Source organism: Aythya fuligula, chromosome 3, assembly GCF_009819795.1.
Source record: "Aythya fuligula isolate bAytFul2 chromosome 3, bAytFul2.pri, whole genome shotgun sequence".
Lineage (NCBI taxonomy): Eukaryota > Metazoa > Chordata > Aves > Anseriformes > Anatidae > Aythya > Aythya fuligula.
In genome coordinates, this window is record NC_045561.1 from 52,327,922 (window position 1) to 52,345,508 (window position 17,587).

The 17,587-nt window shown below is 33.8% G+C and overlaps 1 protein-coding gene across 1 annotated transcript in view; it reads right to left on the bottom strand.

The window, feature by feature from the left end:
• Positions 1–17,587, bottom strand: part of SYNE1 (spectrin repeat containing nuclear envelope protein 1) — a 257,346-nt gene that overhangs the window by 183,022 nt on the left and 56,737 nt on the right. The window contains 12 exon segments of the mRNA XM_032185747.1: positions 292–442; positions 3,030–3,209; positions 3,594–4,222; positions 4,519–4,672; positions 5,877–6,043; positions 7,012–7,135; positions 7,244–7,431; positions 9,225–9,323; positions 9,906–10,133; positions 13,483–13,633; positions 15,982–16,142; positions 17,208–17,348. Coding sequence (XP_032041638.1) covers positions 292–442; positions 3,030–3,209; positions 3,594–4,222; positions 4,519–4,672; positions 5,877–6,043; positions 7,012–7,135; positions 7,244–7,431; positions 9,225–9,323; positions 9,906–10,133; positions 13,483–13,633; positions 15,982–16,142; positions 17,208–17,348 — 2,373 coding nt within the window.

Below are 17,587 nucleotides of genomic sequence, written 5' to 3' on the forward strand. Positions count from 1 at the left end.
TAACCCATTTTTTCGGGCACTCATCTCTAGGCCAGTGGTGTATACGTGTATTATTCATTTGAAAATTTATTCATTAGATCCTAAATCTAAAAAAAAAAAAAAAAAAGGAAGAAAGGACTATGTTCTTTCCTCACCAGAATCAGAAGAACTTAAATCTTGAATGTCAGTGTGTCAAGATTCGACAGTAAATTCAAGGAACTTGAAAGACAGCCTAATGGCACATGTCAAACAGAAAATCCTGATGAAATCAAAGATCATTTAAATCACTCAAATGAAAATATATGTAATTACCTTCAATAAAGTTCTCTTGACATCTTCATGATCCTTCCAAATAGATTTGATCACGGAAGCACTGTCAGCACTGTCTATGACTTTCATTACTGTTGACCTCAAGCTCTGATATTCTTTCATCAGATCAATAAGAATACAGGACTGCTCCTTTCTGTAATGGTAAAAGTCTGTGTTAGTGTAATTCATGTTTATGTTTATGATGGAAAGTGAATGTAGTATAACAATTCAGCATGAAGGAATCAGAATGCAGTCCTAAACATATTTTGGGCAGTCAAGGAAATATATTTAGCTTTCACAAATCACCGGGGCTCCATACATCACCAAGCACCTCACTGAAGAGGCAGTATATCAGTCACCACCTCATCCATATCATATTGTAAAGCAAAAGACTTGAGCAAAAGAAACACTAAAACTGGAATTCAAGTTTCTCACTTCCTAAGTTTAGCATCTTACTAACAAGAAAACACATTGTAATAATGTTGAGAATTGCAATTAATTTTTTAACCTCTTCCTTTAACATGGAGTATTTTTTGGATAAGAAGCAGAATTAACAGCTAAAGCTGTTGCAAGATAAGTCTAACTATTCTGTTCTCCAATTATCAGATGCAACCCTTTGTGTTTAAAACATTATATTCAACTCACCTGCCATTGTATCATTGTATTGATAATATAACTATAAATAGTTATAAATATAAATAAATAACCTGATGCTAAGAAAGGTGTTTTTGTTTTGTTTTGTTTTGTTTTTATTTTTGTTTTTCCCCTTTCTAGAAAAGCCTACTTCTGTTCAGGCAATAGACAGAAAGAAAGAATATATCCAATCTATTCTTGGTGTTTATGCTGAAGAAAGAGAGGTGAGATCTTGGATACATTTAATTGTAGAATAGTGTTTACCAATGAAAGGAATTTGGGAAATATGACACTGCAAAGACATGCAATTGCTTTAAGACCTGGACCTTTTCTGAATGTTCCAAAACACTCTCCAAAAATAGTCATGTTTAGGAGGGTTTAAAATTGTGCGTATATGAAAGAGAAAACTGTTCAAAATAAATCAGGAAAAAAAATATATATATATATATATATAAATATATACAAATATATTTATAATATATTTTCATATATATTTTAAAAATAGTAAATTAGTAAAATAAATTAGTAAAAATAAATCAGTAAAATAAATTAATAAAAATAAATATTTTTACTTTAGAAGGCAACCATGAGGTATGTCATAGTTTTGGCTGGGACAAAGTTAATTTTCTTTGTAGAGACACATATAATGTTATGTTTGGGATTTTTGATGAGAATAATACTGATAATACACTGCTGTTTTAGTTGCCGCAGGGCAGTGCTCACACACAGCCAAGGAATATTCTTCTCTTTGTACTGTCTGCAGTGTACTGCCAGCAGGAAGCTGGGGGTGCACCAGGAGCTGGGAGGGGACACAGCCAGGACAGCTGGCCTGGGCTGGCCAGGGAAATATTCCACACCACGCAGTGTCACGTTCAGGAATAAAAAGCTGGGGTAAAGAAGGAGGAAGGGGGGATGTTTGGAGTGATGGTGTTTTTCTTCCCAAGAAACCACTAGAGGTTGTGAGCCCCAATCTCCTGGAAGTGGCTGAACTGCTGAGTTCCAGTGGCAGCCTGCTGATGAGAAGTAGCTAATGGATTCCTTGCTTTGCATTTCTTCTACACCCGATTTTTGCTTTACCTGGTAAACTCTCTGTATCTCAACCCATGAGTTCTTGCACATTTACCTTTCCAATTATTTCCTCCATCCCATCTGGGGAGAGTGAGTGAGAGTCTAGGTGGTTCTTGCCTGCCTGCTGGGTTTAAACCATATCAGGGTACCTGAGTATTTTCCAGTTTTAGGTATAAAGATACACCTACTGCATGTGACAACTGCACAACTGATTTACCCTCAATAACGCATCTGTCAGAGGCAGCTATTTTAATAATACATGTTCTTCACTGCCAAAGTGGTGCTATCTAGTTTTTGGCACATCAGTACAGAAGTTACTTGGTTTACTATTATTAAGGACTTCTACAGATAAGAAAAATGGGTTGTACCAACATGCAACATGAAATACAAATTAGTGGCAGTGCTAAAGAAAAAGAAGTGGTAAAGATATTTTTAACAAAACCATTGATTTCATTGACTTAGTTCAAGTTTATATATCTCCTAAAAATGCACTAGAAAAATAGACTGAATTCAGCTGGGAAAAAAATACAAGCAAAAATGTAATCCGTGTAGTTGTACAGTTGTTTTTTTTTTGCAGAAGGGACATAAGACAGGGATGGATATTTACAAATATATGTATCATTGCAATCAAGAAAAAAGGAACAATAGCAGCCAGTAAATCAAATCAAATTTGGGGATCACCAAACTGCATCTTTCCATTTAAGTATTAGTCAGGCTTGGAACTGTTCTGCTTCTGCCCTTAGACAAAAATCATTCACTGAGGATGATGTAGTATTAAATGTATCTAGCACTTAATTTTAATATACAAATTTTAAAAAGAACATTTGAAGAAGTTTTCTTTAAATATAAGAAAAGGCAGCTAAAACAAAGAAAATGTTAAGACAAGTTTAATTAGATTCTTTATTTCTGTAGTTTCTTTCTTTCTTTATCAACTTTCATTGATATATGTAATATATCAATATTACATTATATATATAAATATATAAATATGTATTGTATTTAATAATACACTTACACTGATAAACGTAAGATCTACTTACTTTTCATTTATAACTTTCTCAGTATCCTCCCACAGAGATTCTAAGTGGTTAATCTCTTTGTCGATTTCAGAAGCAAGTGTTATATCTTTTTGGGCTATTTGCTTTGCTTTGTCCATGAGCCATTGGAGTTCATGCTGGTGAGAACTCAATTCTTCATCCAACTGGTTAAAGACCCTCAATCTGCAAGTTAAAAGTCAGGTTACAAATTTACTTATCTTCCTTTTCATGTAAGGGAAACCTATGCTATATGGTATTTCTGATAACTGTTGGGAGTTTGGCTTCATTTGAACAAAATAATTTTCTGTGACAAAGACTTTCTTCTCTGTTCTTTCAGTATAAAAGGTTTGAGAGACATGTTAAAAGTTCTGCTCATGTTTTCCCTCCACCCAAACATCTCACTTCCAAAATTTGACTAAATAGATATATGGATTCACATGCCTTGCAAAATGGCAAGTAATAAGACACCCAGGCAGAAAATTCGCATGTGCCTCCAACTCATAAAAAAATCTAGGGACTGCAAGCAAATGAAGAGATGCCAATCTCAAACATTTATACTGTTTTTACCTTTGCTGGAGGGCTTGCAGAGTTGCTTCTCGTAGGCCCTCCTTGTCAGCCTTTTCCTCAGTATCTTCAATACTCTTCAGCAGCTGTTCTTTATGTTCCATGAAGGATCTTCTCAAGGTTGCAAGTGCTTCTGCCTCACTCTGTTTTGTTCCCAGCAGATTTTGAACTGCCTCCAGTTCTAAGCACAGATTATCCACCACAGCCCTACATGAAGTCCTCTGCTCAGAATTCCCATGTTTCAGATGATATTGGGCCTTAGTAAGTGAACCATCCAAACTGACAGCAACAGTTTCCAATTTGTTAAGAGACTGAATAACATCATGGAGTTCCTTCTCCAACAACTCTGACTTAGCTTTATCCATATTTCCAGTTTTCTCCACTGTCTGCCTGAGCTGGTGGAGTACTCCTGATGAAGCACTATGGAGCCCCAGGAATACCTGCAGCTGATCCAGAGCCTCTTGTCTTTGGCTAGTTATTTGACTTGCCTCCTGGAAGATCTGAAAGCAATCTTCAGTCTTTCCTTGCAATGTCTGCTGGTCCTCTGGACAGCTGAAAGAACATAATTTATCTAAATGTTCCTTCAGACTTCGGAATTGCTGCTTCTTACTTTCAATTTCCATTAAGTGGTTCTATTGGAAAGAAAGAAAATATGAGAGCTGGGTTTCCTTTTCCAACCAGAAGTTCAGAAAACATTCTAGTATTAAACTTAGGATTAAAACAAGTACTATTGAGGTGATTTTAGTAAGAACAGTTTGGTGTTACAGTTTTGTTTCAGGCTGGTCAAATGATTGAAATGTGTATGTGGCTGCAACAGAGTATTAATTTTCAAGCACAAGTAAACGACCTCCTGCTAGTTTTAGATGAGTATTTATCAGAATACACTGCACAATATGTCAGCCTTTACTTTTTACATCCAAAAGTTTACCTTATTTTGAGATGCAGCCAGTACTTGATCAGCTGTGTTTATCTCTGAAGTGGCTTGTAGTTCAGCAAGAAACTGCTTAATCCAATCTGAAAAACTAAGTAGGAGCTCATCAAACTGTCCATGCTCAGCAACAAGAGATTGAAGGAGGTTGATCCTATAGGATGTCAAATGTAAATATGAATGCAGTTGACCTAAATTAATCATTTCCCATATTCAAAACCATAGCTGACTGGACAGAATTAAAATCACTGCCAGGTAGAAGGAAAGAAGGAAATGTAGATCTATGTTACAAAAGTAATGACTACTGTGCTGATTACTTAACTGGGAAGCACTACCTGAAAGTATAAATCAGGTCTTCCTTTATTCTACCATCCTGTTCATATCAACTGTTAGAAGTCCCCCAAGCCACCAAGGTATGGTTTCTTCAACTTTTCTTCATAGTGGCAGACCCAACAAAGAGAATGATATTGAAGCTAACTTTAAGTTCTGTTTATCCTATCTGCAACACTGCATGTGAGGTAAATGTCTTATAAATGTAGGCAGAGGATGAGTAGCTGAATGTTCAACTTTCGCTGAAGTGGGGCTGGAGTCAGAGGAACACAATTCAAAGAAAGAACATGTCTAGAGGAGTATTCAGCATGTAGCAGACCTCAGTTTCTAAACCCTTGCTTTAAAAAAGGCCTCACCATTCATCCATTGCAAGACTTCCCTTTGAAATTTCTCTATGTGATTTTCAACATGAAAATTTATGAAGAAGCCTGTTATATTGTAAAATAATTGTATTGATAAAGAACCTAAAAAAAATATTGTCATTGACCAGGGTCTATTATTTAAGACATTTTACAAATAGCAAAATATGTACATTCATCACCAAAACAAATGAAATCTAAACAATACCGTATGACATGGTTTTGAAAAGGAGGCAATGTTCCTGAGTCTGATATTAGCCAGTAGCCCAACAATTAAGCCCAAGGTGGGTTTAAAAAGACATCTTTTCACAAGGTAAAGCATATAACTGAAGAAATGAAAAGCAGATATTACAGATTCCGGAAGTAATTTAGGAAGTCACTTGAGAACATGTAATTGAGGAAACAAAATACTATCTCCATTTCTGGCACCATACTCCTTGCAATAAACATCTTCTATCAAAGAAACAGGGGAGTTTATCCCAAAAAGGCAACATGATAAATCTGTAGGATTCCCCACATCCCTTTCCTAGGAGCACAGTGTACAAAGTGACCCTTAAATCTTTGTTTTCCTAATGATAATACTGTAAAACTGGGTTTCAGGACTGGGATTCCTAACTGAGGTATTGGTTACTCTCATTCAACATACAAAAAACATTCTGAGGCACAAACCTTCTATCGACAGTTTGTGGTAAAGCTTTCCACCTTTCATCCAGCTCTTTAAATTTATCTTTTATTGCTTTCACACACTCTTTGGAAGCTGTTGGGAACAGTGACTCATTTAACTGTAACAGGCTCGCATAGACTGAAGCATGAGGCTCAAAATCTGCTCTCAAATCCTGAGAAAACAATGGAATGTGCAGAATTTAGATTAAATATGGCATCATATTATGTCAAATAACAATAAATCATAAAAAAAAAAAAATCAACTAAGGCTTTCTAATAAAACCACTGTGAAACAAGTGAATGAGCTCCAAATACTTGGAGGAACTGAGATCCATTAGGACACAAAGGTATTCAATATCTCTCAGATAGCTAAAGCTGCCTCTGTATTTCAAGAAGGATTCATCAAAAACTGTTTTCCTTTCTCTCTCTTAGGACAAAGTGTGACCTTTCCATATAGCTCTACTGTCCGATAAAAATTACTAAAATCAAGAGTAAATTTTGCAACATATTTTCTGTGCAGCATCAGAATTATGAGGAAATATTGGCCCAAACAAAGAAACAAAATAGTAATTTTCCTTCCCTTCATTCATTTAAAAGTCAAATTATGGATTGATTGGTGTCATGGAGTGTGTGAAGGATGCTACATCTGTCCAACTGCTCCCTGTTAATCTAAAAACAAATGCCAGGAAAAATACATGTATATGTTAGAATAGGATGAAAATCTTGCGCTTAAAAAAGCAAAAGGAAATCAGACTTGTGAATTCTACATCCCTGAATATTTTGCTGTCACACCAACATTCTTCATATGAGAAAAGGAAAGTAACATTGATTAATAAAGGAATTTCTCTAGAGTAAAGATCCTCTGGCAAGCAGACCAATGATAAATATATAGGATATGCCAGGACATATTTTCTTCTTGAGCAGACATTCTATATTTTCAAACAACTTTTTTTCCTGACTTTTTTTTTTTTTTTGATAAAACAAGAAAAAAATAGGAATATTTCCCTAAAACATTTCCGAAGTCCAGAATCAAGTGACTTTTCAGATGACAATTGAGCAAGCACATCCTTTAGATGATACAGAAACAAACTAGGATATGTAGGGGAATGATCTTGGGAATGATCTTTCAGATGAAACATACCTGCAGAGATTGCAGTTCACCTGCCACCTTAACTCTGTCAGCAGAAACATACTGCTCTGAAGGCCTGGCTGCAGCTTCACACCCCTCCAGCCAGGCCAGGAAAGAAGAGAGCTCTTTCTCCTGCCTAAGAAAATCACAACATAGTGATCAATTCATGTCTTCCCCATCATATCATGGACTGACTGTAGAAAGATCTCTGCACCCATCATAACAGACATAGGAGCTTACTCACTTCTGCCACCGAGCCAGGAGAGTCTCCAGTAAGATCTGCTTCTCTTTAGCATTTTCTAGCACCTTTTCATAGTTTTGCTGTAACACTGTAACTTCCTGAGCAGTTTTTTCTTTGTTGGCTACCTTTCGGGCACAGGCTGAGAGAGAGGCCAGAGTGTTGCCCAGTTTTTCCACAGTATGACAAAGGTCCTAATGAACATGTAAAAGAAAGAGAAGTTGTATACGTTAATAGCAAAACTACAGTAACAAAGGTGGGAAAAAAAATAAATCTATACTTCCACCAGGAGTTTGAAGCAATGCCATACCCCCCAGATCATGAAGCTACTGTATAAATTAAGCTTCTCTCACATCTATCCTAGATACATGGGTCCAAGTATATCAATCACCACTAGCTTACAGTGGGAAAAGACTTTCCTAAGTCTTAAAGTGTTAAAGTAGAGTTTAAGTGTTAAAGTAAAAAAAACAGTCATAAATGAAACAGTCAGATCTTCTGAACTGGCACACTACACAGCATGATCGTGTAGGGCAATGATCCAAATTCCAAAGAAAACATTTGCTTTAACTTATGCAGATACAGTAACAACAAAGGCTCCTGCCAGCCTGTGAAGACTGCCACAACCCATGTCATTACAAGGGAGAAATAGGCAACAGTTACAGTAAGCTCCTGTCAGCGTTAACCATAGCTGACTCCTGTCAGCGCCTTTTCATAGAAATGGCATCCAATGTTGACTAGACTTTCCAGTGTTGCCAGTACTAAAGGGCTGGGAAACTTCTTCCCTTGAAAACAAATCAAAAGTGGTAAAATGAGCTAGAAAAGCACAAAATAAAATACATTTAATACCACTGAACTTCCAATTTACAGGTGTGCAATAATAACAGTTATGGTTATAATGACCATAATGGAATAAATCATATATAGGATAAATACGTATTATACAGCACTGCTGCTATTTAAACTAAATAATAATAATAATAATTAATTTCACATTAAGATATTGGATCAACATGATCCTGTGGACAGGACAGGAATACAACAGTATACTCAGTATATTCATAATGTTTAAAAGCCAGTAACAATAATGATTACATATGTTGTCTGAATGAATTTTCTATATGCTAGTTCTTTTTCCTGAACAAATATCAAGCTTTTTTTTGAAGTGCTTCGGCTAAGATCTTCCTTGCATAGAGACTTTGCAATTAGTTACCACTAAATTCAAAAGGAAATTACATGTATTATTCTGCAATATACAACTAAGCATTTTTACAAAGTTTTCTCAGAAAGGAAGACAATGACTATCATGGAAAAACATTATGTACTTATAGACACAGAAAAAAATGCTGCATACACCAAGTTCACTGAGATTTGGGCTTATCTGTAGTCTGAATACCAGTCCAACTTTCCCTTTCCTTTTGCAATGGGCAGAACCAAATGTTGAAACACTCATGGGCACCAAAAAAAAAAAAAAAAAAAATTGTCTGCTGAAAAGCTCTGTTCAGTCTGTGCACAGCCCAAGAAAAAGTGCTTCCAGGAAGATCCACTTCTATTTATTTATTTATTTGTTTGTTTATTTATTTCAATCACAAACCTCTCTATTCCAAAACCTAAGTTTCATAAAAATCCTTGAGGAACAATAGAACAACACCTACCAGACTTGTTTCTTCTATTGAAATATTCATATGGCATATGAAATTAAAAGCTAAAACCTGAAGGCCCAATTAATACTTTTGGTGGTCTTTTTTCTAGAGGAGGGAGAAAGCCATCCAAGCCTGTCTGAAATGGTGAGAGGAAGTAGCAGAGGAAAGCTGCTGCTTCTCCGGGGCTGCCTACCCCAAGAGGCTGCTGCTGCCTCCTCGTGTTTCCATCCCAGGCTGTGTGGCATCAGGCAGATGCAGGTCCAGAATTTACTAGGGTTTCTGTGAGGAGCTCACTGTGTCTCCATTTCCCTGGACTCAGTGGCAGGATTCACTGACCATATGCTTACCATGCAATCCTGCAGGGCTCCATACGTTTCCAGTGATGAACTGCATAATGTGAGAGGCTCAGCTAACTTAGTTTCAAATTCAGACACTGACTGTTGCACCTATGAAGAAAAGGAAGCAAATAGTAATAATGATAAAACAGCCTAAAATTATCAAGAAATATACATGATGCTTCATGAAACATACATGATGCCTCAAATGACATTTTATAAATATTTAGTGACAAGAGAATATTATATCAAATTTATTTATTTATTTATTGTAGTTCTGGATGTTTTTTTAGTTAAAAGTTGCTAACTGTGCTCTGCTACTTGGAACTAATAATATCCAAATTATTCCCTTATGATGTATCATATTCACATACTAACAATCTTAGGTTGGAATTATGTAGTTTATACAAATAAACTAGACACTAGATACATGTTACCATTCTCCATCCAGAAGAATCACTTAGGTTTTCTAAGAGACAGTATAAATTTTTGAGTATGTATAATTTAATGTCTTCCTGAACTTGCGTTTTAAATCACTCAAAGCAAAAATTTACCTATGGAAGTTTTGCAATTGCCTTACAAAGCTACTCATACATTCTAGTGCATTCTCTTATAATATGGTATTTTATATTTAATTTTGGAAAAATTGAATAATTCAATAAATTGCTGCAAATAGCCCAGTAGATTGTCTACCTGTTTCAGACATTCTTCATATTTCTGCTGTGCTGATACATTCCCTGTGATTGTTCCTTCCAATCTCTGTGCATGATCTCTTAGCTCTTCCCAATACCTTTTGATATGAGTCAGTTTGGCTTTAATATGGGCACATTCTCCACAGGTAACAAACTGGGAAAATGACTCAGCTTCCTCTTCTAGTTTTGAGATTCCAGATATTTTACCATCTATTTCGTTATTAATAACCTAAAATGTAAAGTAATAGTAAATAAAGTAGCACAACAGGTTTTTAATGATTAGAATAACATTTTATACTTCCTTTCTGTGAAGGAATATTCTTACCAATATTCTTACCAATATTCTTAATTTAAAATGTGAGAGGAGAGCTCATTGACTTCGTGAAATAACTGGTTATGAAACTCTTTAACATGTCCTGTATTTCTCCCTTTTTTCTTTTGATTAGCAATAGAAAAGGTTTAAAATTCAGCCTGACACAAAAACAGTGTCCATGAAGAAGAATTAGAATTTGCTGAGGTGCATATTATCATCAGTAGGCAAGATGGTTCATAATTTACCATCTCGAATCTTGCAAATTAATATGCAATTCTCTTGAGGATTCAAAATATTTGTAAGAAGAAATAAGTAAATGTGCAATTGAAAACAATATTGTTAAGAAATCAAACCCTATGATCCGATTACTTGCTTTTAATAAATTTTCAAGCACTAACAAAATAAAACATACTACGATTCGAGAACCAATAGAGGTTGTTTTCCTATTCTAATTTAAATTTCTATTGTGTAGTAAAGTATAAATGAAATTAGATGTTGTGGTAAGATGAGTGCACTCCCCAAGCAGAGGATTAAATAAAGAACCACATTACAGTATAAATTTCATTTACCGTGAAACAATGGTGATAACAGTCTTTGGCACTTTTCAGCTGTCTCCTAAATCCATTACTAAATGCATGAAGATTAAGTAACACTGGCTTTATATTTCACTAAGTTCATGACAACAGCTTCCTCTGTTTTTTCCTCACTTTTATTGCAAATTAGAGGTAAACCTGAAACCTATAACATGCAAGACATAAACTTGTGGTATTATATATTTGGTGGTTATTTATTCAAAAAACATTTGTGAACTTGGAGATACATTTTCTTTTCAGGACAGAATTCTTTTAAATTCCGCAGATGTAGCATGTCCTTGGAGTTCATTTCAAAAGGAGCGAAAAACATGCACTGGGGAGGGAATTGAGAGAGCCTAAAGAGCCCATTGGAATTGAAAGTGGCAATAAGATTCTTAGATATAACATTGTTAAGATATGTACGTACATGACATCAACCTAAAACTTTCCTGAATATGCACTCTCAAAGGTATTAAAATTGTCCACCTTCTGGTATAATTGTGATAAAAATATGATGCCTTACTTATATATCTCATAAGTATCTTTCTGCAACATTCAGAGTCTAGAATTAGCAGGCTGACAGTACAGGAAAAAAAAAAAAAAAGAAAAAAAAAAGTGATACAGGAAGCATTTATAGAGTCTATGCAATATATGCTGAATTAATTCAGATTATAAAATACCTTTTTTTTTTTTTTTTTTTTTTTTTTTTTTTTAATGAGAATATGACGCAGAGGAAAAATACTAGAATTACATCCCTGAAGCTGAAATCATCTAACAATCCAGTAGATATAAATTAGGCAGCACTTGTTTACTCCCACACTATTCAGTTAAATTCACTCAGTTACATAAAAGAAGGTGGATAATTGAAGCCTTCAAACTCGCATTAAGCCTGCCACCTATGGCATCTTCTTGTGATAGCTGTCATTTTGTCCACCAGGAATTTCAGAAAAATGTGTAGGTGAAAATCTGGCTCTGATGACATCATTGGGGTTTTGCAATCAATGTCACAGAAAGCAAAAAATTACCACTATTATGCCTGATAATTATGTTCAGCTGACACCAGTTTTTTAATCACTTCAGCCAAAGATGTCAGGGAACACACTATATTCTCTTCATCTGCAGTAGTCCTTACTAAAATTCTGTACCTGAAATTATGAACTAAGTATGTTGATTAGCACTGTGATATAAACTAAACTAACAGGAAACCTGCAACAAACACATAGCAATTTATTCAAAATCAAGCACAGAACAATGCTACTGAAGGAGACCTGTAGCTATGTCCACATATCTGAGGTTGTATGACTCATTTCACAGTTTACACAGCTGCTTTGTTTACCTGAGTTACAATTATATGCTCTAGGCTTTATCTGAAGGGTGTTCTCTGCTTTGTGTCCATTTACTGTTTTATAAACATTTATAAAAAAAATATCTGCTGGCCATTTTCTTTCTGGCATGATGTTTAAATGAAGAAAAAATGTGTCGGAATTTTCAGAAATTTGCAATGTATTGCAAAAATTACTGTTTATCTGCATAAATAGCAAGGAAAACCCTTTCTGGGGCATTGGCTTAAATGTACTAATAGAGCTTAAAGAGGCTCAATTTAGACATACAAGAACTGTCTTTACTCTGTAATGCAACATTAATATAATTTTCTGTCTTAAATATTGGAATCTTATCTATTAATTATTGACAGCTATGGATAGATGACAATGCATGCCAGTGGAATAAATGCATGTATTTGAAAGGAAGATGTTTTTGAGTTGATGCAGCAATAAAGCAAAAAAATCAAGCATTGTTTTATTCTTCAGTGAAGAAATCAAGGTATTTATTTTGTTTGGTCCACATGAACTAGTGACTTAGTGTCAATCTGGTCCTTAACTGTAAGCAGCTGCACAACTTTGCACTTTCTGAAGGATAGGTAGTTAGCACATTTAGAAAATTTCAGTATAAAAACATGTTGAAAAAAAAAAAAAAAGGCTGCCCCCTTAGAAACATGTAACTTCAAAAACTTCAGAGAAGGCACATTTTCATTTTTGGATGGATTTCAAGGCAGACCTTTAGAAATGGAAATGCTTGGGGACAGTGTGTACCTTAGCAACAAGAAACTAAAAGACTATGTCTACCGGAATGTACACAGAATATAGGACAGTGTAAATATAATAGCAATAAATGCAGATTTACAAGCTACTAAAGTCAATAGTTCCTTTATTATTCTACAAGAAAAGATAAAACATAAATCATGTTATAACTTTTGCTTGCAAGATTGAAATCAAGATCTATACCTAGTAGAAGTTATATATTTAAAAATATGTATATATATATATAGAGAGAGAGACCTTTTATATATGTAGCTATTTTCTACATCAATGGAAATTGCTCAGGAAAAATAAGGAAAAGAGTATAAATTAAATGATTATTATTTTTATTATATATTTTTTAATCATACACATAAAGGCTGCATATGTGTACACTAAGCACTAACAGAGAAGTCAGAATAATTTTTCTTTAGCTTATGTGAAACCTTACTCCTTTGCATGTTCATGTACCAAGTGTCATCACTATTTCAGGTTAGTTAGGAAGCGTGTAAAAATTCTGTTCTCCGTTTTGGCCTCTATCAAAAAAAAAAAAAAAAAAAAAAAAAAAAAAGGACATATAATTTTATTTTAATGCTAAACATAATAAGAACTAATCACCTTGATTTGGCTGATTTGTTTGTCCAAAGGAGACGATGTTGTTTCCAAAATTTCCAGTTCTTTTTCTTTTTCAGCTATCCAGATGGACAGAGCTTCAAAATTATTGCCAAAAAGATCCCACTTGTTTTTCACCATTTCCATGCTTTTAAGACTAAAATTAACCAAATTAATTAGAGAGAATAAAAAGTTTAATATATTAAAACTCCCTGTATTCTTGCTAGAATAAAAATGTAACTAATTCAATCTAAAGGAAGGGCATTTTAAAAACTCTTGATTTTAGAAGACTAAGATGTGAACCTAAATTCAAACTTGCCTCTCTCTTAGACTGCGCACATGATGTCAAACCATTATGTTAGCCATAGTGGGGACACCTGTGTTTTCCGAGGCAATAATTTCATATTGAGACAAAGAATCAAAAGATATGACAACTACCTCAAAGTTAATATATTTATATGTTTTGAACCATCCATTATAAATATGTCAAAGAGAGAGAGACATTCACATATATCTTGGAGAGCAAAAAAAACAAAACACACACCTTTTTTTTCCTCACAAGTTAGAAGTCTAAGACCCTTATAAGACCTAACAGCATTAACTTGCAGTGTAGAAATTTTTTTACTGTAAAACCAATCTAAAGATACCAGTACTAATGTGGGTCCTACACACAGCTTGTAAAATACGCACTGAATTTCACTGAAAATATGAAAATTTCACTGAAAATATGAAAATTTCCTTAGAAAAGTTTGAATATTACAAAACTCCAAAATATATGTTCCTTTTAAATATAGCCTTCAAAATAATAAAAAAAATCAAAAAAACTTTTTTTTTTAAAGTTTTGATTTTTTTTTTTCCCCTCAGTAATGCTAGAGGAAGCTAAGAAAAGATGGCACTGAAAAAAAGTAAAAATGGCCTTTTTATTTTTTCTTATTTATTTTCAAAATAAAAATTTCCCCTTCCTATTCACTGGCATAATATATGTATGTAGGATACCTTCAAATTACTGGGCCAACGTTTTTATTAATGTGAGTTACAACATATCTTTTACACATTGATTATGTGTTCTGCAGATTAACTATAGAGAGCTGTATATATTCATGGGTTTTGCAGAAGGGATTTATTTCTTTATTATCTGTCATATCACAGTATCACAGACATTCTGTATAATTCATACATTCAACTAAACCTGTTCCATACCAAAAGGGATCAAAAAGGGATATCAGCAATGGTTTCCATTTAAAACTAGATTACATGTTATTAAAAAAAGTGAATATTAATTCTTGGAAGGATGAATTTCCTATATCAAAATTAAGTAAAATCATACAAGCTTTTTCAGTAACATCGAAAAAAAAAAAAAAAAAAACAACTTCATAAAGTATTCAGGAAGATACGGTAGAATATTTGATTTCAAATCACTCTAATACACTTGCATAAAATGGTATCCAAAAAATAAAAAATAAAAAAAATAGACCAACAATAATCAGAAAGTTGCATCTGCTGCACAGCCTTGTTATGTTCCATTTTACAGCTCTTCTCTGTTCTTAAAGGTGTTCTTCTGCATCAGGGAGAAAAGGGTACCAACTAAGTTCGTACCAACATGCTGACATGACAATGGTCAATAGAGGAAAAAACAAAAACAAAAAACACAAAACAGTAATGCTGATGTTGTCTTTTGTTCATATTCAGATGGAATACATGGTATTCCACCACATGGTGTCTTCTTAAACTTGTGTAATAAATTAATCTACATAGTAAATCCACTAAGACATCTTTTGTGAGTCTGCTCTTAAATATGGAAAAAAAATACAAATTTCATACACGCATACAAGTGCATGTGTATATAGAAAAATGTCAAAAGCTGAAGCACTCTTGAAGAGTAACACTGAGCTGAGTAACTTCTGATTACTTAGGAGAAGGGATGAGACTTTCACAAATACTGAAACCTACAAATATTTACAGCATTTAACAACATTTTCTTGTAGTTTGAATGTCACACTTTTAAATATAATTTGGCAAATGATGCCTTCTCATTTGTGATGGCAGAAGCAGCTTTTGATATTGCCCATGAAAAAAATAATCTGGGCATTCAGCTAAGATAAAGGCACTTGACATTTCTATAGAGAAAATGGAAAAGTGAAAATTGAGGCAAATATGGTACTGTTCTCATATTTGCACAGAGATTTTTCTTTCTAAAAGATCATAGAACCTCAAGAATGAGATTAATTATCCCTTCTTCACAAGACTGGGGCTTAAAGGTAAGAACCGTGACAGGTTAAATGTAACTACAATGATTTTATAAATTATGTATTATCAAACAAAGATTAAATTTATTTGTACATATTAACTTTTTGACATATTTGGTACTATAATCTGGTAGTTATGTCATGGCAAGCTGAAAATGACAGAGCTGATGAGATGACACAAAATGTTGGGCAAGGGATTCTAGAGATCTGATTGAATCTTATAGTGGAGAATAAATATTAGGATTTATTAAGAACATACTCTTCTTCAAGAGTAACTTCTACTTTTTTCACTTGTTCTTGGATAGATTTTGCCTGCTGTTGAAGGGACTGCTTGTTCTTTGAACCAAGATGTATCTCAGAAGAATTCTTCACCAAATTCTCAGCTTGTACAGTCATGGCTTCAGCATGTTTAGAAAGTTCCTGTAAGAATGAAAGACATATTAATACAATTACGTACAGTTTTATATATTCAAAAAATATTTTTGTCCTCAATGTTTGTTCTTGGAAAAAAGTATTGCGCAGGGTTATGTGTGTCCCATATGTATATTCTGAATGTGTAAATGCACAGAAAAAAACACCTACCAATTTATTTTCATGTTGCATTTAATAAATATTCATTTTAACAAACTCTATCCAATGAAATTTGGAAAGGAAAACTATGTATGTTCAAAAGGTATTAACTCAACTAATGGGAATTTATTTTATAGCTCTTCATTTTTTTGTTGTTGTTGATTGTTTTAAATAATTTTTTGAATATTATATGCTTTCAGTAACCATATATTGCATAATATTGCACTACCCTTTAAAGAGATGACTTTGTAGTATCTTGTAGCTTGTAATTTCACTTGGTTTAATAGCTATTTTCTTCCATACGTAGTAAATGTGCTACAGAACAATGGATTCAGAGAAAAGCAGGGTAGATATAATGCGATATCAGGTTCACCACAGGGTAAAAATGTCATGAAAAGCACAGCACTATGGAAAGTTGATCACTTATATTACTTCTATATTAGTAAATAAAATGGGCTGGGATAATTTTCTTTTATTAAGGGCAAGTGGCATGTTATGGCTTATAGGTTCCATACAGTGGAATTCTCTTTTGTCTCCTCAGGGCTAGAAGAGTGTTAGTTGCCACAAGCCACACACATGACTTTGCCAGGGAATACACTATCAATGATGACGTGCCAGAGCTTGATACTGTTTAGCTTACCAGTATAGACAATTACCAAGCATAAAATGGGAAGTCTTTAAAATAATTTTACCATTTTATCATTTTATACATTCAGATGCAGATTTTGAGTAATTCTTCATTATGTTTTTAAGAGAGAATATTTTACCTCTGAAGTTTATGTAGTCTCTAAACTGTATACACAGCATTAACAATATCAGCATTAACAATAAAATATTGTATGCAATATGCTCAGAACATGTTAACAAAAAAAGGCAGAAAGATATCTCAGTTCCTGTATCTCATACAGTGAATACCTTTGTCTGATCCAGTTCTGAAGAGAGGCTCTCTAAGCTGCTAAAATTTAAGATACGTTCAAGTGCAGAGCTTGCTTGATTAAGGTATTTTACAACTGTTTCTTTGTCCCTTTCAAACTGCTCCCATTTATTTATTGTGACCTACAAAAAGAAAACAATAACAAAAAGGAAAAAACAAACAAACAAGAAAACACACAAAGACAAAAAGGACAAAGAGAAAAAAAAGAATTAGAAGAATTTCAGTTCAAATTACAGAAAAATTAAAAAAAAAAAATCTAACATAATATAATTTCTCCTGAAATGTCACCTACTCTACAGATGAAACTGTTTTGAAACCCAAAAAAAGAGTTTTTCTTTGCATTTTCACACTGCTTCACTGA